Source organism: Bos javanicus, chromosome 26 (genome assembly GCF_032452875.1).
Source record: "Bos javanicus breed banteng chromosome 26, ARS-OSU_banteng_1.0, whole genome shotgun sequence".
Lineage (NCBI taxonomy): Eukaryota > Metazoa > Chordata > Mammalia > Artiodactyla > Bovidae > Bos > Bos javanicus.
In genome coordinates this window covers 16808732-16831578 of record NC_083893.1, presented here as the reverse complement: position 1 = coordinate 16831578, position 22847 = coordinate 16808732, and the positions used below count along the sequence as shown (strand labels likewise).

At 49.3% G+C, this 22847-nt stretch overlaps 1 protein-coding gene and 1 long non-coding RNA gene across 30 annotated transcripts in view; one reads left to right on the top strand and one right to left on the bottom strand.

Annotated features, from left to right (window-relative positions):
• Nucleotides 1-22847, top strand: part of SORBS1 (sorbin and SH3 domain containing 1) — a 235601-nt gene that overhangs the window by 119115 nt on the left and 93639 nt on the right. For 7 of the 28 annotated variants that reach the window (XM_061402901.1, XM_061402896.1, XM_061402895.1 and 4 more), the window contains exons 3-6: nt 1761-1829; nt 6483-6611; nt 16785-16811; nt 16928-17040. In XM_061402901.1, coding sequence (XP_061258885.1) covers nt 1761-1829; nt 6483-6611; nt 16785-16811; nt 16928-17040 — 338 coding nt within the window. Of the gene's footprint in view, nt 1-1760; nt 1830-4408; nt 4505-6482; nt 6612-16784; nt 16812-16927; nt 17041-21527; nt 22242-22847 lie in introns of all 28 variants that reach the window. The other 21 variants (XM_061402876.1, XM_061402872.1, XM_061402873.1 and 18 more) reach the window with 5 other exon arrangements.
• On the bottom strand, nt 13875-22833 carry LOC133239213 (uncharacterized). Of its 2 annotated transcripts, XR_009733757.1 has the most exons (3): nt 22215-22833; nt 19877-21355; nt 13875-19761 (listed from the first exon to the last, which is right to left on the bottom strand). It is a non-coding gene; the product is annotated as an uncharacterized LOC133239213 (long non-coding RNA). The 2 variants fall into 2 exon arrangements; XR_009733756.1 differs by having other exon boundaries at nt 13875-21355.

Below are 22847 nucleotides of genomic sequence, written 5' to 3'. Positions count from 1 at the left end.
TTAAGAATCTGCCTGCAATGTGGGAGACCCAGGTTCTATCCCTGGGTCAGGAAGATTCCCTGGAGAAGGGAATGGCAACCCACTCCAGTATTCTTGCCTGGAGAATTCCATGGACGGAGGAACCTGGTGAGCTACAGCCCATGGGGCTGCAAAGAGTCGGACATGACTGAGCAACTAACACTTTTGGCTCTTGGCTGCAGCGGAGTCACCCCAACCTTGCTGATCACGTACCCTGCCCCCCTTGTCTTCTCTGGGCTTCCACCATCAGTTCTGGGATGGGGAACTGGGTGGTGCTCAGGCTGCCAGTGGGCAGTGAGGGTCTCAATGTCTTCAGCTAAGCAGAACTTTGAAAGGTCTCCACCAACAACGAGGTGACATTCACGGTAAACCTTGAAGTACAGAGGATTTCCCCAAGGTAGAAGAGGGGGCACAGGCCTTCCTGGCCGAGGGCCTCTAAAGATCCAAGGCCTGGAGATCAGAAAGTATCTGATTTACTGAAGAGGTTGTGAGGAGACCGTCATGGTGGGCAGGCGCAGGAGGGAACTGCTGCCGGAAAAGGGCTGGGACCAGTGGCTGAAGGGCTGAGAGTCGGGGGTGAGTACCCAGGCTTTGTCCCTGGGTAGCTGCTGGCCCCCGGGTCTTGCGTGTCAGTTTGCTTTTAATCATCCTGAAGGTCAGTTTGTTAATTTGAATATAACCACTTATGCCAATATACAGGCCATCTCACTTACTAAAAAAAATATATTCTGAACAATCATTTGTACATTTGGGGGAACTTGATTCCAAGTTCAATTTTTTTTTCCTCATAGAAATGATAATGTAAATGATTGACTTCCCAGGGGACTTGCCTGGTGGTCCAGTGGCTAAGACTCCAAGCTCCTGATGCAGGGGCCTGGGTTCCATCCCTGGTCAGGAAACTCGATCCCATGTGCCACAGCTGAGAGTTCGAATGTCGCAACTGAACAGCCTTAGTTGAGTGCCGCAATAAGACCCAGTGCAGCCCAATAAATTAAAAAAAAAAAAAAGATTGACTTCCCAACTCTAGACTCCAGTAGTATTTTTATTTTCAAATTAGAAGTGAAATGCAGTACATTTAAAGTGGAGGGTCTTAGAAAATCACATTGCTTTGTCCCATCTTGTTTTGTCATGCACTCCGGGGATTTTCAGCCCTATGGGGTATAGATGGTGGTCTTAGTGATGCAGACTGAGGGCTGGGGTGGAGAAAGGGGCAGGACGGAGCCAGGGAGAGCGGTCAGGGAGCCAGGTCATCTCCACAACCAGAATGCAAGAGCTGTGGCTGGGGACTGTGGTCTGGGGGCTGGGCCAGCGTGGCTTCTGTGGCTGTAGGTATAGGGTGGGGTGGAGGGAAGTGTCACAGAGCCTGAGGTTCTATCCTGACTGTCCGACAGCTCTCAGGATTCACAGGGATGCTTTTGAGCAGCCTTGGAATGGTAGATAAGCCTTTGTCAGGTAGGAGATGCCACTTTGAGGGAATTAAGATTTTCATTTTTTAAATGTCAGAAGTGAAACCAAGCCAGGAGACCAGAGAATATCACTCACAACACACTTCCCATCCAAACAGCTTTTGCGTTCTCCCTGGTTCAAGCCACAAAGCATTCTCAGAACTCTCCCATGACGCTCCGAGGCCCCTTTTCAGGCCTGAGAGAGCCCCCGGGACCCAGAACTTTGCACTGGCGGGACTCAGAAAGGGTGGGAGATGTGATCACAAGCCTCATGCTCTTATTCTTTCTTTCTTTCAGAATGTGATGCGGGTGCTTCCAAAGCTGTGGTGAACGGGTTGGCACCGGGCAGCAATGGGCAAGACAAAGGTAAGGCTCTCGAAGGGAAGCCTGGCATTTTTAGAAAGAGCAGGGCCCGGGGCCACCTGCCTGGTGGGAACAGTCACTGGTCTAATTAGGCTGTGACCTGGAGAGCTGTTCCCAGGCTTTCTGAGACTTGAGTCTGAGCCTGCTGTTTCCCACTGTGAGGTGACATGTCACACTGTTCCCAGCTCACAGGATGCTGCGAACCACCCGCCAAATCACAGAGGCCTCATGTATATGGCATTTCTCAGCCCGCAGTGTCTGTTACCTGGCATCTTACCTTCACCGGTGATAAATAGTGACATATTCAGCATCCCGACCCTGAGGCTAGAGCCTAAATAGCTGAAATAAATCATTTTGGTGACATTCGTTTCATGGGCATCCTCCCAGGTTTTGAATTTTTAAAATTTTAGGACAAAAGATGCAAGTGTGAAAGGAATGATGGATAGGATGACCTTTGAGGTCCCGTCTCTCATCCTGTCTCTCATCCTGAACAGCCAAGCAGTGGGATTCCCATGTCACTCTGCAGTGAGAGGAGGCTGGGGTTCGAGTCCTGGCCTGCCACTCAGAAACAACACCTCTTGGGAGGCCCATTGTCTTTATGGATATGAGTTTCCTTATCTAGAAAATGAAGGAATTTGATGATCTGTAGTATCTTTTCCTTCTTGAAACACAGGTCTTATGGTATCAGAGAGGGAGGGTAGAAGTCCTGTCATCGGGCTTTTGAGTCACAGTGCACCCTCTCTCAGAGCACGTTTACAGTTTGACATGTTTGGACTTTGTAATTACTGTCTGGGTCAGCCAAGTATTACCTTTGAGAGAGGGCGAAGTGGAAAGTCAGAAAGAACAGCCACGAGCGAAGGCGTGGAGAACAGGAGGGGTGGGGAGCCTGGGCCGGGTGGTTGGGGACCCCCATGCAGGAGGGGTCCTGGTGTCCTGCCCTTCGTGCCTCCCTGCTGGCTGCCCTTCTCCTTACCTGGTGTGGGCAGTGTTCCCAACCTCGGCCAGGTTGCTAAGGGGATGTTGAAGGGCAGTGCCCGTAAGGGAGTGTTTAAGCATCTTTTGAGGAACGCGGGGAGACGTGGTGTCTTATGCTCACCGTCAAGCCCAGCCCTGTGAATCCGTCAGGAGACTTTGGGGGTGTATGGCAGGGTGGCAAGTGGAGGTGCTCTGCACTCTACTCTCTCCTCGATAAGACCCACCTTTGATTGGAAAGTCAAGACAGATGCACCCCGGAGCCATCAGGGCGGCCTGGGGTAGTCACTGTCGGGCTCTGGTCTCGCTCTCTTCATTCAGCACTGGTTGACTCCGAGCAGCAGACTTGCTTCTTCCTCTGAAAATGGTAACAAAAACCTCCCACCCAGCCTCCCAGGTGGCCCAAGGAGCAGTCGGTAGGAGTGCTGTGAAAGCACGTTTGTATCTGAACACGTGCAGGATTGTTGTTACCACTTCAGTTCTTGGTGGCCAGATGACTGCCATGCGCCTCATGAAATGGCAGCCTGGTGGACTGGAAGGTGAACTGCCCATTGCCGGGGTACCTCCTTCCCCCCGTCCCCTTGGCAAGCCTGTCAGCATGATATTGATGCAGCTGTGACAGTCTTGGTTCCCAAACAGCCCAACCACCCCCCACCTCAGTTATGATGTGGATCTGGGGCCCTGAGACCTCCAGGTGTTACCCCTTGGTGTGATGTTGCTCCATAGTGTGTGAGCGCCCATCTCTTTATTTGCTGCCATTGGGACGGAAGGAGGTCTCACAACATGCTTGTTGTGAGAAGGCTGGTTTGGGAAAATGCCCACCATTGTGATTCCAGAACCTGGGGAGGCAGGGGGCCCAGGGAGGTCTGAGCACCTGGATTTGAGGTCAGCAGCCTCCGCCCGCATACCAGGCAGTACCCCAGCTCAGGGAGCTCAGCTGCTGTCAGCGTCCTGGGCCAGGTGCGTGGGCACTGCCCAGAGTCTTACGTGTGCATTCGGACACTTTGGCAAACTCTTGCCCAGGAAGGGGTGGGTTTAAGTAGACCATCTGCTGCCCAACAGATGGCCATTCTGATTTGCCTGGGGCCAGAGGGCCATGGTTGTCAGAGCAGGCCCAAGACCCCAGGAGTTAAGATCCTGGAGTAGCAGCTATGAGGGCCGAAGGGACCAGGCGACTCTCAGACTTGTCCTTCCTCTACTCCTCTGGGGCCCATGAGCTGTAACTCTCCTCCAAGGAGCCTTCTCCCAGCGCAGACAGCCCAGCCTGTTCCCAGGGGCCCCGTGGGCCCCACTTGCTCTCCCCTTCCTGTTTGCCAGGCCATCTGCCTCTCTGTAAGTCCTTTTGCCCAGAGCCTTGGCAGGTTCCTGGTGTGCCAGGAGGCACAGGCTCTGACCAGCTGCATTTGGGGTACAGTGGCGGGAGGGTTCTGCCCACCCGGGCGCAGGACTGAAGAGCGAAAGCGGGTTATTTTAAGTTCTTGCGTCCACTGCTCTTCCCATTGTTCTCTGCGGGCGACTTCCTCCTATTGTCCCTGCCGGTTCCTCCACTGCCTGAGGGTTTCCCAAATGTTTTTTTTCTGGATGCACCACTTACCCTTTTGTGTTTTCAGCAACTGCCGACCCTTTACGTGCACGCTCTATTTCTGCTGTTAAAATAATCCCTGTGAAGACAGTGAAAAACTCTGCAGGCCTAGTACTCCCTCCAGGTATCTCTCCTTGGGTTGGTTTCTTTTTTTTTTCATTATTAGCAGATCATGCATGATCTTCTTTCCTTCTAACAAAGACTCGGAGGCTTAATTCTTGCATGTTTAGGGGCCATTCCCTCTCTCTTCTCTGGCTGGTTTCCTTTTGTGTATGTGTGTGTGTGTGTGTTTCTGGGAGCCGCGGGCAAATGTGAAAAGGGGCTGGCAGGTGCTTTGCCCTTCCCTGCTTAGGGAGAAGGTCAGTCCAGAGGCTGAACGTTGACTCCAGCTGGTACAGGTCTGAGCCCCTTGGGTGACTTAGGTTCTTCCTAGAGGTGCCAGCTCCCCAGAGTTTATTTAAAATTCCACTGTCCCCAGGAATTAACGTGGCTGCCCAGGGCATTTCTGAACTGGGCTGGATTTGAAGCAGCTGCCCGATCAGGCTGTGTCTCTGGGATGCTGGCGGGGCCTTTTCCCTGAGCACTCCCTCCCCCGCCCCCAGCCCCACCTGCATTCGCTCCCTGCCTCTCCTCTCTGTGGAGCTGGTACAGTTTGGAGCTGGTACAGTTCAGATGTCAGGTCGTAGCTCGTAGCTCGTAGCTTCCTCCTGTACAGCATGGGACAAGTGAGGCCCAGGTGGCTCTGTATTCCAGTGGTGGTGCTTTCAGGAGTTGAGTCTACCTGGCTGTGCACACAGGACCCTGTGGATGGGCTGGCTTTGGCACTGTGCCCCTCACCCTTTTGAAAAGCCCATGAATCACTTTTCCCACTGGTCACTTATCCTGGTAGGATTGGACAAGTCAGATGCTCTTCAGGGCCGCTGCCCGCTCTGCTGAATGTGTATTTTGTGCAAGAGGTGCTGATGGAGCTGATCAATCCGTTTTGTAACTAATGATCGTTCTGTTTGTGCTGTCGAAAAGGGGGCTGCCAAGTGGGAAGGAGGAGCCAAGAGACTTGGTATTTCTCAGCTGTGGCACAGGAGCAGGGAGGAGCTGGACATCTGAGCACACATCCTGCCTGCTGCCCACCTTTAACTTTCCCCACAATCCCACTCATGACAGTTTTAGGCCTGAGATCCAGGCTGTGCCGTGAGCAACTTGCAAAACTGGAATTCAGTTCCACTCAGCCTCATGGAGAGAAACATTCAGCACGTGTGCCTCCCAAAACTGTGTGGTCTGCATGGCTTTCTTGCCTCCTCCTTACAGATTTTCCTGAAGGGTGAACAGCCTGTTTTGAAGCCCATTTTGAAATCCTCAGTGCAGTTCTGAAAGATGACCTGAGGCTGCTGTGAGGCCACTGTGAACTGTAGGAGGGGTCAGGGCCCAGGGAAGACTCGCCTGGAAGTCCCGCAAACACTGTTCCTCGAAGGATTTAGCCTTTCTAGCCGTTTTCTTTGGTGCGAATTTTCTTCATTAAGTTTGGAATGTGGGGTTCCGGGCCTCATGATCTTTCTCGCCAGGCAGCACATCCTGTCTCACCCCTGCAGGGGGCTTGGCTTGCTGGCACAAGGAGATTGTCTTGCTTTTTCCGCTGAGGGACTGCTCTGAGTAATGATTGTTGAACCTTCACCGAATGCCCTGTGCTGTCAACTTGCTCTTTTATAAGAAGGATGGTGTGGGAACTTGAGATATCTTTTATAAATTCTTACTTGAACTGTGCCTTACTAATTGGTCAGAAGTCTGCTCACCAAACTAAACTTCATTTAATAAAAGAAATCAACCCGCTTTGGTTTGGAAATATTCCCAGCCGACATTGTAACGCATCCATTGACTCAGAACTCACTGTGCCTCCATTCCCTCCTAACCTCATGACGGGTGGGAAACCCCTGAAAATATGATTTGTCCCTCTCCACCATCCACAGATTAATTTTCATTGACTGCAATCGCCTGTCTGTAACCAGGTTCATCTCATTCCCCAGCTGGACCAAATTGCTGGCTGATTATGGTTTTAATTCTTCAGGCGCCCTGGATTCAGTCTCCCCTTTTGGATCTTTCCTTTTCAGATATGGATCCTACAAGAATCTGCACTGGGAAGGGAGCGGTGACTCTCCGGGCCTCGTCCTCCTACAGGGAGATCCCAAGCAGTAGCCCTGTGAGCCCCCAGGAGACCCCGAAGCAGGAGAGGAAAACAGGTGTGCTGCTTTGGAGACCTAGGGGTAGGGTCTCCAAAGTGGGGGGTCGCGGAATCCATTGGCTGCCTCCTGATTCTCAGGGGCCCCTGCACAGTCTGCTCCCGTCCCCGCTGTGGTGGGTGATGATCACTGCCCTAAATGAACAGGTACTCACTGGCTTCAGGCAAAGCGACCACTGTATTCTAGCTTTTGATGGAATGTGGGCAGTCTGCGCCTCTGCAGACTGTGTTCAGGAGGACAGAGAAGGCTTAGGGGTCTCGGGAAGGAGTGCTGAGATAGCCTCCAGGTTAGGCTTCTCTGAGCCCATCCCCACTTCTGGGAGCTCAGCTGTGACCATCCATGTGGGGCTGGGGCTGGAGCAGAATCCCAGGGAGACTGAGAAGTGCAGGTGGCTGTCTGGCCTCATTAGCTCCCAAGAAGACAGGGAGCTGACCTGAGGCAGCAGGTCTGCAGAGCGTGTCTAAGGCCAGTGTAGACCAGGAACCGAGGAGGAGACAAAGGAAGCCCCCTCCCCGCCCCATCCCGTCACTCAGGAAACCCGAGTGCCTAGATCTCCACATTGTGGTGGAGACCTGGGACTTTGGCTTGGTTATTTTTATGAAACAGTAGACACAAGTGCATGCATGCTAAGTCACTTCAGTCGAGTCTGGCTCTTTGCGACCCCATGGACTGTAGCCCACGAGGCTCCTCTGTCCATGGGATTCTCCAGGCAAGAATACTGGAGTGGGTTACCATGCCCTTCTCAGGAGCTCTTCCCAACCCAGGGATCAAACCCAGGTCTCTTGCATTGCAGGCAGATTCTTTACCATCTGAGCCACTGCCCAGAACTGGGATTTTGGAACCTTATAGATGGGATTCATGTCCTGCCTCCACCACCTGTTGGCTATTCAGCCATGGATGAGAAGGTGGTCTCTCTTAACCCTGGTGAACGCATCTGAAAAATGGGGTTGAGAACTATACCTGGCTCCCAGCATTGTTGTGAGGATGAAGTGTGTAAAGCGTTCCGCGCCACACCTAGTGGCGTGAGATGAGCTGGCAGACCTTAACCTGCTCTTAGCAGGTTATGATTGTTTGGGCCTCTCTGGGGAGCCCTTTCTGCAGCCCAAGTGTTTCTGGGAGTTGGGAAAGGCTGACTTTGAGGTTCCACAGGCACTGTTACCTTAGGCTGGGGCAGCCCCTTTCCAACCTGAAGGGCAGTGTTTCTCACACTTCAGCTGATCGTATCAGAATCACCTGGAGTAGAGAGGCAAATTCCCAGAGCCTAGCTCAGAGTGTTAGGCTTTATAATTCCCACCTGTAGGCCAGAGGTGGGGTCCGAGGTTTTGCCATCAGGTCATGCTGATGCTGCTGGTCCCAGGACCACATCTGAGAACTCTTACTATAGGGGATGGGTGTTTTCTCCCCTCTTGAAGGAAGGAAATGCAGAGAGAAAATGAACTGGGGTGATGACCACTTCCTTGGGGCCAGAGACATGCAGACTCTTTTGGTATGGTGGGGAATGGTGTGCTGTGATAGATGGAATTATACAGGATGGAGATGGTCAGTGCCCAGCATCCTGGAAACCTGACTTTCTGTCCATCCCAGCCAGTGGAACAAGTACCAAAGCAGATACCCAAGGACAAATCCAGGCTGGGGTTTGAGTACAAGCCCTATTCTGGTGTGTTGGTCCCTATGGAAAGCTGCTTTATCCCTAGGCTCAGGGGAAGGTGTAAGTGGCCTCCAGCACTGTAGGCTGATGGTAGCTTTTTGACTCTGTATTCCTGAACCTAACTCTTGCCCCTCTGCAGCTTGCCATTCTGGTCTCAGGAAAGGTGGTGACATTGGGAAGATCCAGCTCCCAAGCTGGAGGTCCTCTGGGGAAGAGAGAACCCTAAGGGATAATTTAAAGAGAAAGAACATACCTGCAGCCCCATGTTCTGATAAAATAACCAATCAACTGCCTGGCCCTTCCTCTGGTGGTGAATGGGAAAAGAAGGGGCCTTGAGCTCCCCCTGGTGGTCATAGTGTGGCACAACACAGAGCCCCAACGATACTCTGCCTTGCCATCTGTAGGCTTGCACTCCAGTTCTATGCAGTGGTTTGGGCACTTTTGGAAGCTCTTTCTAGTCCCCAGATAATTCTGTATCTTGCAGATTTGTAACAGCTAATTTGAATTTTAAAGTATCTTGTTTTAAAATGGAAATACCTTGAAGGATTAGGGGATGGCTCTCAGTCATTCACATGAAAGTGAAGATGTTAGTCACTCAGTCATGTCTGACTCTTTGCGACCCCATGAAATTCTCCATGCAGGAATACTGGAGTGGGTAACCATTCCCTTCTCCAGGGGATCGTCCCAACCCAGGGATCAAATTCAGGTCTCCTGCATTGCAGGCGGGTTCTTTACTATCTGAGCCACCACGTCTCCCACATTGCAGGCGGATTCTCTACTAGCTGAGCCACAAGGGAAGCCCAAGAGTTGGAGTGGGTAGCCTATCCCTTCTCCAACAGATCTTCCTGACTCAGGAATCGAACTGGGGTCTCCTGCGTTACAGGCCGATTCTTTACCAACTGAGCTATCAGGGAAGCCATATCTTACACTAAATTTAATCTTTGTAGATTATTTTCTGCCAGATAACAGAGATCATTAAATCCAAATCAGCAGACATTCATTCTGCAGCATATAGGAGCTAGACATCACTGGGAGTCACCAGGAATTGTGATGAGAAGGGGAGAAAAGGGAAAAAATTTTAGGTGCATTATGCAAGCATAAAAAGCAGTTTATTCCAACAGGAGAATCAGGTGTGGGCCCCTACTTCACTGTTTTCTGACAATGCATAATGTCACACATTTGAAACACGAATGAAGGGTGAAGGACTCGGGTCCAGTGGTTTCTAAGCCTTTCTAGTTCCCAAATATTTTGTAAATTTAGAAGTTTGGAAATTAAACGGATACAGAGTCTTCTTCACTGGAGACAAGTTCAGGGTTGTATACCAGGCCAGTTTGGGTGGAAAGGGAAAATCTGGGGTTGAGTGGGAGGCCGGAGAAATACACTGATTAGGTGTCCAACAGGCTGGAGTGAGTTAGCACTGGAGTGAGTTCAAAAGAGGATGCAGCTCCAGTGGGACTTTAAGGACTGGAGGGACATTCTTGTTCTCTTATCCTTCGGGTCCTTGGTCAGCATCCTACTAGATCTTGACTCTGCTGGGTGTGTGTGGCTCTTCAGCCCTACTTACCCCTGCCTACTCCCTTCACCTGAGCCTCTGGATGACAACTTGCTGGCCCACACCAAGCCATTGGGCCTTGACTCACCTCATGAAAACAGCTCTCATCAGTACTTGCAGGCAGCCATGCCAGCCTGGACTGGGAGCCCAAGCATGAGGCAGGACACCTGCCTGGCTCTTGCTAAGGATTAGGTGTGCTTTCTGTTCCTGGTGTCTTCACAGATAGCGCATGTCAGATACCAGCTGCTCCGCCTGCACCACCAGGGCCAGCATCTGTGCCCCAGCCTCTCGGTCTGTTCCTCTCTGCCTTGCTCCTTGGCTTTACCACCTTCTTCCATCCCTGCCAGTCTCCAAGTTGTTGATCATTTGCCTGGACTACAAGCTTTGTTCTTGAGTTACTGCCCCCTGTGGCCTGATTTCCTTCTCTATATGGCCCCTTGACATCCACATTTCAGGGATGTCCCCTATTCTCTGTCCTTGCTCTGCTTCCCTTGCCCAGTGAGAGGTGGTCTAGTTCTCAAATCACACAGTCCTCTCTTAAGGCTCAGCTCTGCTACTTACTAATTAACCTTGGGGAGCTTCAGTTTCCCATCTATAAGTGGAGATGATCTTCATAGGGTTGTTGGGATTCCGCAGACTCGTCCATATCGGGACGTAGCCCAGAGCCAGGCACGCACAAGGTGCTCTTGGATGGGAACCAGTCCAGTTACTGCAAATCAGGAGGCCACTGCAGAAAGACCTACAATAATTCCTGTGAGAGATTCTGAGGGTCTAGACCCAGTGTGGTGATCGGGGGCGGCGTGGGGAGGAAAAGGAGGGGCCAAGTGAGGCGTGTATTTGGAAGAGTGGAGTGGCAGGGTTGGTGCAGTGTCTCAGGAGCGTGGAGAGGTAGGACTCGTGCTGACCAGGAGGCGCCTTCCCTGGTTGACTAGGAGAATACATGTGGCACTCATGGAGATGCTGGATATATGAGGGGAATCGGAAGGAATGTTGAATTCCATTCCTTGATGTATTGAGTTTCTTGGCAAGAGAAGGACTTCTAGAAGGAAGTTTCTAATAGGCATTTGGAAATTTGGAATCCAAGTTGCAGACTTGGGAGCCATCGGCATCCACGTAAATGCTGGGAGGGTGGAGATGCTCTCTGAGGTAGAGTGACAGACAGAGCCCTCAGAGTTGCCCAGTTTAAACTCAGCCTCCACATATGAGGCCCTCAGTTCCATTCCTGGCACCTCCACCAAAAAAAAAAAAAAACTCAAAAAACCAAAAAAACAGAACTCAGCCTCCAGACTCCCACCTTCAGTGGTAGCTTGACTCTGGATCCTTGACCACCCTCCTAGTCTTTGAATGTAGACCTTGGTTTTGGATCGGAACCATCTGGAAAGAACTATAGTAATCTTGATGCTGATTTGCTGCCTCCGAGAGAAGCTGCTTCTTCCTGCTTGCTGGTGTGACATCCTGGCTGGGTTTGGGTGATGGCCCCTTGGTTCAGGTGTGGCTCCACCTCTGTCCCCAGGTCAGGGTGATTTTACTCAAGAGGAGGTGGGGAGCCTGAACTGGTGGTGGGCATGATACCAGTCTTCCTGTCTGGTATGGCCTGGAGACCATCAATCCCTTTGTTCTGACTCAAAAGCCAAGCTTCAGTTGGACCCTTATCCTTTATTCTGTGCCTGTTGGCTCTCATCCTTTCTGTCTGATTCTTGACAGCAAAGTTAGCTTTGGATGTAGAGATTCTTGGACCTGTAACCAGCTCATTTCCTCACATTTGCTCTCCAGAAATAGCAGTAGCAAGAAGATAAGAAAATTGACATTAAATAGTTAGACATTCCTTATCCGCATTAACTAAGAGTGTTTTTCATGAGCTCATGTGTGATAAAAGGGGCCAGATGAGAAGTTAGTGGAGGCAAAAGTCCTGACAAGAGAAGACTCTCACTGTGGTACCAGCTGCAAGGTCAGGGGATTCCCAAAACCACCCTCAGGTTTGATAATTTGGTAGCAGGACTCAAAAAACTCATTTGAAAGCTGTTATACTCACAGTTCTGGTGAACAGTGAGAGGATGCAGATGAAAATCAGCTAAAAGAAGGAGTGTATAGGGTGGAGTTTGGGGAAGAAGGAAGCATGGTGTTGGCAGAGTTCTCGCCTGTGAAGTCAGGATGCATCAGTTCCTAGCGTTGCGTGTGAGAACATACTCAGAGCGGTGCTGATCAGGAAGGTCATCCAAGCTGTGGTGTCCCTGGTTTTTATTGGGGCTCTATTACATTGGAGTTTCCCTGATGGTTCAGATGGTAAAGAATCTGCCTGCAATGCGTGAGGTTCGATCCCTGGGTTGGGAAGATCCCCTGGAGAAGGAAATGGCAACCCACTCCAGTATTCTTGCCTGGAGAATCACATGGACAGAGGAGACTGGTGGGCTCCAGGCCATGGGGTCATAAAGAGTCGGACACAACTGAGCGACTAACACACAACACATCCACTGCCCAAGTGGTTCACTTCACTCTCCAGTCCTTTAGCTGTGGATGCAAAAGTGCCCCAACCTCAGTCACACCGTTGGCATAGCACAGACACAGTCCTGTGAAGATGACATCCTAGGCTCTTAGAGATTAATTCCTGGAAGCCAGAGAAAAGGCCAGACCTCCTTTTGGAGAGAGGTAAATTCTTTACCACACAGCATTAATAAAAATTAAATAAGATTTGGAACACTCTTATACACACTTTTAACATCTTTTCCTCTAACTCTTGGATACCCTGCTGGGAAACGCAGAACTAACTCAATGAAAAGTGTCCTGAGATCCCAAGAAGTGATCAGCCAAACAACCTCACAATAGACCAAAATGAAATAAACACAGAATGAGATAAAGGAAAATAAGTAAGCTATGCCCACAGACCAGAAAAGATTGTATATCAAGAACAGATGGAGGAAAAGATAAAGCAAAATAAATTAAACTTCTCATGAAAAGGCTTGGTCTCCTCAGAGCTGCAAAACCTACTGAGGATCCAGCTTTCTAAGCCCCTCCTCCACCTCGGAACTCTGCACCAAAAATTATTGAGAGAAGTATTTTTGACAGTCTGCCTAACCAAGAGTTAATAATTGATGATCATGTATATAAAATTTCACCTGTTGCACTTAGACGCAAATGGCCCTGGGCTGCTACCAGCTTTGAAGGTTCAGAAGACTAGATACCAGATGAAGGCTGATGAAATGTCAGGAATGCAGCTCTTTTAAGGAAGAAAAGAATGTTCCATAGGGTCCTGGGAACTGCCTTTTTGGGGATGGGGATAGGGGAATAGTCTTAAAGACTTGGAATGGGGAAAAAAAAAAAAAAGTGGGTTGATCCCTGAGGATATTATGTTCTTATGACTATCAAATGGCGGAAGTCAACCACTCTAATTTCTATGTCTGGGAAATTTCTTTTCCCTTATATTTTGGATTCCAATCTTACTAAGCACATACTTAATGCCAGATACTTCCATTCAGTCCTTGTGACTCAAGAGATAGATAGGGCTTCCCTGGTGGTTCAGTGGATAAGAATCCTCCTGCCATTGCAGGGGACAGGGGTTCAATCCCCCATCCAGAAAGATCCCACATGCTTCGGGGCAACTAAGCCCGTGCACCAGAACTACTAAGCTTGTGCCCTAGAGCCTGGGGGGTTGCAACCTCTGAAGCACTTGTGCCCTAAAGCCTGTACCCTGCAACAAGAGAAGTCATCACAGTGAGAAGCCTGTGCACGGAAACTGGAGGGTAACCCTGCTTGCCGCAACTAAAGAAAAGTCCCCCAGTAGCAAGGAAGACCCAATGCAGCCAAAATAAAATAAGTAAATATTTAAAAGAGATAATCTCCCAATTCACATAGGAGGCTCTGTCCCTTGCTTCAGGATACTAAGTGAGCAAAACAGGACTCAAACAAGGCTGTCTGAGTCAACAATGATGGTCCCTTTATGATACCTGGGGGTTTGGAGGAACAGACTTACCTTGGCTTCCCATGAGACATCTGTGTGCCAGCATCACCTGAATAGAACCAACCCAACCGCAGAGTGGACAAAATAACCTGCCCCGACATCCATGGACAAAGTTCACATCCTTTATTGACAGCCCTTCTTCAGAATCTGTTGACATTTAATGTGTGTGTCAATCTAATAGATTTGGTAGAATGACGTAACAAAACCTGACTAGAAAGAACCTAGAAGGGAAGAATAAGAAAGTAAAAGTGACAGATACAGGGGTGGAAGGAGAACCATTGTCACAATGTATCCTCTGATGTTTGAAGGCCTTCATGTGCAAGGAAATTTTGGGGCCAGAGATCTGGGTGGATAAACCAGTGAGTGTTAAAAATGGTCACTTTTAAAATGTGTCACGTCCCTGACCTCAGCAACCCTGTGAGGTGTGCGAGGCGGTGAGGATTATAGTTGGCCTTGATCACACAAGCCTGTATGTTGCAGTAACATGAGTAAAAATCAAGTCCTATAAATTTCCCAGCTACATGTTTGGGACAAGAAGACAGATATCTAGGAATTGTCCCTAAGGTAGTGGCAAAAATGTGACAGGCCATCTGCTCAAAAAATAATTCAGTTGGAAAAGGTTATAAAAACTTTGCTTCAGAGGAGGAAGAAATTTGCAAAAATAACCATTTCCCCAGTATAAGGATGTTTTTGAATATACCTTATTATAGCAGTGATTCTCAAAGGGAGCTCTGGGCTGTGGACCAGTGGCCTTAATAGAACCTGGAGACCTGTTGGAAATATAAATTCTCAAGCCTGACTTCTCATCTGAGTCACAAACTCTGGGATGGGGCCCTGTGAACTGTGTTTTAACAGGCACTCCTGGTTGTTCTTGATTCAACTAGACTGCTGTACATGGATGCAGATCACTAGAAACCTTTCTCCTGCCCGGCCTTTGTCCTGACACCGTTTGGCTTCCACCACCTCCCTGGAATGCAGACTTTGCTTTGTGGCAGATGGTGGGACTGGTGGCTGTGGGTGGCGGGCAGAGCGCCGTGCTTGATTCTAGAGACTGGAGCCGACTGCTTTGTCACTTCCTGGCTCTGTGACTTTGGGCAAGTCACTTGGCTTCTCTGTTTCTTTATCCATGAAGTAGAGTGGATACCTACCTCACAGACTTATGTACACTGAATTAAATACTAAATATGTGTAAAAGTGGCCAACAGCATTGGACACTTAGAAAGGTGTTCAATCAACAGCTTTTTAAAATCTCAGCTAGACATCCAGAAGACACATCTCTAATCCCTGAGGGACCCATGTTGAAGTGGGGTCGTGGGCTGTGAGAGCTGCTGTGTATTATTTCCCTCTTTATATGGGATGAGATAAGAGGTGGCAGCCAGGGGGAGGAGCCTGAGGGATTGAGTCCATGAGGGGTTGGCAAACTGGTGATTGGGCCTAATCTGGCCTATGCTGGTTTTTGTACAGCTGGTAAACCTGGAAAGGGGTGTGTGTGTGTGTGTGTGTGTGTGTGTGTGTGTGTGTGTATTTTTATTTTTTGGCTTGCCTTTAATTAGACTGAACTCTTGTGATTTTAAAAGTGGAATCAATCAGAAGGCAAGGGTATCGCGAAGTAATTTTCCAATATTTGTAAACTCAAATTCTTCTTTGGAGTCAAGCAGGCTTTTGTTTACTGTTCACAGGGTTACTTCTGAGTTGCAAAAAAAAAAAAAAAAAAAAAAATTCCCTATTCAAACTAGGCTGCCACAATTGGACAGAAAGCATAAGGATGTTTTTTCCTTGCATCTGGGTTTTTATATTTTTAGGGGTTAAAGAAAAATCAAAGAATGTGCTATGTGAAAATTATATGAAATTCAAATTCCAGCTTCCATAAATGAAGATTTATTGGAACACAGCCACCGCATTCACTTGATATTATCTGTGGCTGCTTTTGTACTACAGCAGCAGAGTTGAATAGTTGTGACTGAGCCCATGTGGCCATCAAAGCCACATCAAAGTATTTGCTAACTGACCCTTGATAGAAAAGGTTTGCTGACCCCTGGGCTACATAGAAGATAGAGAATAGACGCAAGAGATGATGCAGAAGATGGAGATAAATAACACACATTGCTGAGCTCTGCCAGGCACTGTGCTAAGCACTTCTTGTGCTTATATCATTTAATTCTTAAAACAGCACAATATATCATTATCCCCATTTTTCAGGTGGGAAAACTGAGGCTTTTAACTTGCTCAGGGCCATAGAACCTATAGGCAGAGGAGCCAGAATTTGAATTGAGGTCCAGTTGCCTTCCCAGCCAAGCTTGGAACCACTGTGCTCTCCAGCCTTGTGGTGTTAAGTGGGTCAGGTTAGAAGAGACTTAGGGTCTCCGAGCTGTGCCAGGCGATAGATGGAGGGCAGGTTGGTAGCTGGCTGACGGGAGACAGGGGTGCCTTGTAGTCTGATGAAAACTCAGGATGACGAGATTTTGAAATGTTTATGGGGTTCGTTTAATGGAAAGAAAAAAGGCAGGCAGGGAGAGAAAAGCCCTTATCACAGCAGATCCCTCTGGGCTTAAATCACGTTCTCCCAGTCCCATAGTGCCAGCAGCCGTGGAAAAAGTGCTTATGGGCTCATGAACAGACCTCTCTGGGTCTGTTCATGAGCCCAGCCTGCTAATGAGGGGAGGTCATTCTGAGCCCACATCAGGCTTAAAAACAGGGGAGCTCAAGTCAGCGAGTCAGGACTGGACAGGAGAGTTCTGTGGCCTTTTTGTCTGTAAAGTAAGAATGTCAAGAACAATTGTTTCTTCATTACTGTGAATGTGAGCCTTGTGTTTTCAAAGGTCAGAGCCTGTGAGCACATCATGGTTTAGAGTGGGTTCCTATGGTAATTAGGCCATCGTGACTGAGGGCATTTTGTGTCAGGCAACGGGGCACTGGATTTTCGTCTTTCTGAGCACAGCGTGCTTTTTCCCTGCAAACGTAACCGTTTCTGTTTTCCCTCTTTTCTGCCTGTTTGCCTCCTTTCTGCGCCACACGTAGTTCTGGAGTCAGAGAATTCCTCAGCAGGTATGGTTTCTCTTGTATCTGTTCTATCCCTGCATTCCACCGGGAACCCTTCAATCAGAGGGACCCAAGGAATGTTCCTGAGAGTGAAGGGTTCTTTTTTTTTTCTCATCCCTCAGATGAGTGGAGGCTTTCTTCCAATGCCGATGCCAATGGAAATGCCCAGCCCTCTTCACTTGCTGCCAAGGGCTACCGAAGTGTGCATCCCAGCCTTCCCTCCAGCAAGCCCCAGGTAGGCGTGTGCCCAAGGGCGGGGTGGGGACCACTCTTGAGCCGGATAGCTTACACTTGTGCCTGCCTGCTCACTCAGCTGGATGATGGACTGAGTTTTGAGTCGCACTTTTGGTCAACTCTGGGAAAGCCCCAGGGGGAGCAGAGTTAGACAAGAGTTGGGGTCAAGGAAAACAGAAGCATGGGGTGACACTGGTCTATACCGAGCATCAGAAATATCAGCCCAGTGTTTCCTAGGTTTGAAACGTGTGTGGAAATGATCTGAAAGAGGGAAATCCAAGCCAGAAAAAAGGTCTGAGTATAATATTCAAAAAGAGAGTTCGCTCTTGTGTTTAGTCCATTACTTTGCTAGAGTTGGAACTGTGAGAGTTCCAGCAGCTCTGTCCTTACGGCTTTTAGATTAGGGAGCTGCGGCCAGCACTTAATCTCGCAACCTAGAAGCAGCAGACGGAAGTTCAGATGGCTTTAAACTGCCTAGCACTACCTTACAAAAGAAAATCCCCCCACATGGTACACGTGGGAGGAGGGATAATTTTGCTGAAGTTTTTCTCCCAAGTTGTTTTCCTGATCTTTCTTTCTTCCCCTCCCTGTTGCTACTTTGCCAGCTTGATGAAAGGAATAGACCCTGTTGTAATTCAGGCAGTCCGTAAAGAGTGTTTTTACATAGCGGAGTAACAGCCATCAAACGGAGCAATCCATTCTTTTAAAAAGAGCTGTGCTGCTCAAAAACAGCAGAAATGTGTTCCTTACGCAGTCCGCCTCCCCACGCCTGCCTTCTGTGCATGTGCTCCCAGAACTCCCCAGGAACCCAGGGAATCCACATGCCTTCCTACTTCCCACCCTGCTTTTTCCAGTGATTCTCTGGGTTCTGCTCGTGGGGACATAAAATTGTGCTTGTCCCTGGAATGAAATTGAGTCGGAGATGATGCCTTCCCTCCCCTCTGCAGAACCCCATCTCCGCAGGCTTAAAGGAGGTTGCTGAATTGTGTGCAACCCTGCTCCCTGATCAGAGTGCCCCCTATGCCCCCACCCCTGGTGCAGGGCCACTGATGAGAGCCAGGAGCTGCAATGGGCCTGGCCTCCTGAAGGCCTCATTAGACTCGGGACGTGGGAGGTCCCTTGTCCAGTAAATGATGTGCCATCATTTCTAAGCCCTTTCCCAGCATCTAAGTCTGCTGCTGGTGGCGGGCACAGTTCCTTCTCAGCACTCTCCAGGTTGGATACAGTTGGCTCTGTACCCGGGGTAGGAGATAGTGCTAATTAACCCCGGGCACATGTAGAAGCACAGCCTCTTCCACTATCAGTGACTTAGCCCAAAGGGTAGCTCACTAAGTCCTTTTGGCTTCTAAAACGGTTCTTCTAAAGAGAGGACTTTAAGAGCATGTCAAGTGAACAAAAATCCCCTTTAAATACACTTACTGATGGCAACTTTGTTGCGCATTTGTTGAATTCAGATCCCTGTGTGAAACATTGCCCTCAGGGAGTTTGTGAGGGTGAACCTCATAGCAAGGATGCCCATTCTGTAACAGCGCCTACGGATTGTGTGTGCATCTTCTCATCTCTTACTCTCTGAGAAGTTTCTTTGTACTGGGGTGTCTGAAACGATACCTGGCAGGTTGCTGAGATAAGAGGTTTTCTGTATGTTCAGTGTAAAGTTGACCATCCAGCTTTTAAGAGTCTTTAGGTCATAGATTTGTTTTTTGAATGCAAAAATGACTTCTTGTTTCCATAGCCATGGCCGGAGCTAATAGAATATGCTGATTTAGATGGAGCTTGGGTAGTTGGGCTGCTGACTGCCCTGGCTTGGTTTCAGACGAAGACAGCTCCCAGACCCCTGCAGGCCTAGCATCTCCTCCTAAGGAGGAGTCCAGGGACTCATGGGCCAGAGGGGAATCCCGTGTCCTGCTGCTCCCACCTCTGCCTTTCCTCCCACTGCCCTGCTCGCCTTACCCCCGGGGACTGGCAACCAGGGCTTTCCCATCTCTGACAGCATCACTGTAGTGGGCCCCAGTGGAGCAGGGACTGTAGTTTCTGAAACTACACTAGGATCACGGCAGATTCTTTAAGCAGCCTTGTGTTTTTCACCGTCCCATCTTCTAAAAAGATAAATGGAATTTCATTAGTAGATACCTGGGGAGAAGTGCCAACTGCCTAGGTGGTTCCCACCATGTTTACAATAAAGGAGAAAGTAGTTCCTTCCATGTAAAGCGACTGTGTCTACCCTTCTCCTTCTCGGAGCTAAAAGGAGCCCCAGGACAGGAGGGCCTTGGCTCCAAGCGTGTTTGTCAGCACTCTGGGGAAGCGTCCTCTCCACAGGGTCAGGGCCCTGGGAAGCTTCAGGCCTGATGTAATTCAGCCCTGGCCCCTTATATGGCCACAGCCACATTAAGTTAAAAACTCACTGAAACCAAATGCTATCTTTGGACCAGAAGGAATCACATGGGGGACACTGCAGCTCAAAATAATTCTGAACCTCACTCAAAATTGCCTTCTACTGACCTCCCTGACCACCACCATCAGCTCGCCTCGGCACATGCTCGCTCAAGTGTTTTGTTTCTAGAGAGCATTGTTTTAGTCCAATAGCACACCCCGACTTCCAGCCTAAGTTCACCAAGAGAGTGTACACCTGGAAGGTTCTGCTCCTGGCTGTGGCTGAAGATACATTTTGTATTTTTGACTGGTGGATATATGGCCACATTCGGCGGGCACTGTCCTGGGCTCCCTGTGGAAAGGATAGGCATCAAGTTAACCTAGTTAACTGAAGGGGTAGATCGTTTACAGTAAACTATCTCGGTTGATAGTATAGTCCAGACCCATACTTTATTTCACTTACTCACCCTCACTAACATCCGTTCCCCTTGCTGCCTGCACTCTGCAAAAAAATTAAAAGGAAATACAAAATAACCCCCAAATAGACCACACCCTTGCACCCTCCCAGTTTAGGGTTATAATCCATTTACCATCCAAACTGTGCCTCATCTGTGCAGTTTAGTGGAAGGTTCTGGTTTTCTTCTCATAGTGGGTGATCTTTAAAGACAGGGGCCAGTGGAGAAAGTCTGGGTGTCTTAAGTAGCTGTAAGAAAGTAACAAAGACAGGTGATTCGATCAGCAGACATTTATTTGTCACGTCTGGAGGCTGGGAAGTCCGAGATCAAGGTGCTTGTCCATTAGGTTTCTGGTTAGGGCTCTCTTCCTGAAGTGCAGACGGCCACCTTCTCCCTGATAGAAAGAGAGGTCTCTGGTCTCTCTGGCTCATCTTATAAGGATGCCAGTCCCATCATGGGGTCTCACCCTCATGACATCATCTAGCCCTCATTACCACCCACAGGCCCCACCTCCAAATGTCATCCTTTGGGGTTTGGGAATCAATTTATGAATTTTGCAGGGACACACATCCAGGAAATAAACTTTCCTTATGGCCTAAATCCCAGTTGAACCACAGGTTCATAGATGTCTCTCCTTGACATGATGATCATCTGGAGATTTATCCCTTTCTCCGACCTTCTGCCCCACTGAGCCCCAAGGAGGAGCTAGGGGCTGTGTTGAGGGAGAGGAAATGAGGTGAGGGCTGCAGTTTTCTAGCTCTGAGCCTGGAACCAGAGCTTTGCACAGAAACCATGAGCCTGAGGCTGTTCACCCTTTTCTAGGATTGCCTGTGCCTTGTGGCCAGATGGGGATGGGAAATGAGCTGAAATCAGGTAAACCAGGCACCGTCAGATGCCAATCCAGCCGGTTAGTCAGTTGCTTCATGGCCTGGCCCCTTTGTCCTGGGTGCATCAAAAACAGGAGACCACATGCTTTTAATCTCATGACTATCTTCCTTCTAATAAGTGGTTCCATCAAATTGTTTCCTAGGAGACAAGAGCACTCATGGATTCTAAGTCCTTAGCAGTCTCTTCTTGGTAGGCTTTAACTTATTTTGCCTGTGGGATTGAGTGCTGAATCTTAGGGACTCAATTGAGATGTTTGCCTCTGGTGAACACAGCTCTGAATGATTCTTCCGGTCCTACATTTCCTAAGGGAAAAGAATGAAACACGCTGAAGAATTTGAGGGAACTCAAACCTTGGAAGCCAAAGGCATGGAGTGGAAAGTCTTTGAGGAAAGGATATGGGAGAAGGCTGGGAGCTCTTAGGCTTCTTCCACTGGCGCTTAGCCTTCGGGCGCCCTTGTTGGGTCAGGAGGTCTCAGGGGGTGCAGGTCAGTCCAGAACTAGTGTCAGACTGACTTAGCACCTGGGCTGAGCTCAGCATCGTGTGATGTAGAGGGGCGTCAGCCTGCCTCTTCAGGTGAGTATGATCCGGTTCTTGACTTTATTCTGAGGAGAAATAAACAAGCCAGGAGGAGTCTAAGCTGAGGGTTTGCTTACAGTCATGTCAGGAATTGTTTTTTCTTCAGATCATGTTGTGTTGCTGTTTCTAATGGTCGTCCTTCTTCCCGTTTCCCCTCCTCTTTCTTTCTTTTTACTGTGTCTCAAAAATACTACGAAGGTCCTCTCTCCCCCACGCCCTCCTTTCCTCAAAGAGGACCGCTTTGCATGGCAGCCTCCCAGCACCCGCAGTCCCTCCAGGGACTCACTCTACCTGAGCTCACCAAAGCCTTACCTCCCACCTGGCACCCTCAGCCAGCAGAGCCCCTCACTGCCCCGGCCCATCTCTTTGCCCCTGGCAGCCGGATCAGCCCCCCGAGGTGTGCCATGTCCTGGGCCCCCGCTTCCAGGTTCCACATTCCCTGGCACTTGGTCCCAACCCCAGCAGCGCTGTGCAGCCACCAGGACAGTTGATAGAGAGAATGTGAGCTCTAACCCACGTCATGAGGCAGTTGGGAATAAAAAGGTCAGCAGCTTATATGTACCTTGTTTATCCTGCAACGTTTGCCCGGTGGCATCGGAAAACCTCTCTGGTGTTGCACGTGACCCAGCCAAAGGCACTGAAGCTGCAGGCACTCGGGCACCGGCTCCCACCATTGTCTCCCGCATAGCCGGCACAGGGACGCCACCCTCTGCTGCTCCTCCCAACCCTCCCAAGCTATCCTTTGACATCCATAAAGATGCCGTTGGCTGTGGCCAGAGTCCTTCCCTGGGGCCTTGGCCTTCGTTCCCAGACGCAGTGAGAGCACCTGGGCTAGGCCCCCAGGTTACCTCTGATCCCGAAAACCGGAAGAAAAAAGAACCTTACCTTTTGCAGCTGTGTTATCCAGCCAAGGCAAGAAATTAGGAATGTGTGTGTGTCTTCTCCACCGTCTCTTCTCAAAACTCATGTGAGCAGCTCTTTTTTGTTTTCTGGGCCACCCTACCCTCCCTCTCCTTGTTAATAATGCTGCAGCTTGATCTCAAATTCTTCACTCTAAACATCTCAGCACAGTCCTCTCGATCTCCCTGCCTCTTTCCTGTAAATATGTAAGTATGCTGGAGCGTGGAATCCGTAGACTAATAACATGGTGAGATATTATATGTTTTATACATTTTGTATCAAGATGCCGGAGAAATGGTCTTCACTTCCAAGCTTTCAGGCTCTGCAAGCCTTTTTGGGGGTTAAACACAGCCTGCCTGCCTGTTGTTCTTTTTCTCTCTCTCTCAAGTGTTAAAAGGATTCAAAAATAGATGGATGGAAAGTAAAGTTGGATGGGGTTCCCTCTGTGTCATAGAGTGTCAGGAGGCCAGCTGGCTAGCGCTGATTGTCTCGTGTACTTGGAGGAAAGGGCACTGATTAAATATTTCTCAGAGTGCCTCACTGCATGTCCACTCTCAACTGTTTAAATATGGAATTCCTTTTTCCCCGCGCTTCCCCTTCACGTAACGACCCCCTTGT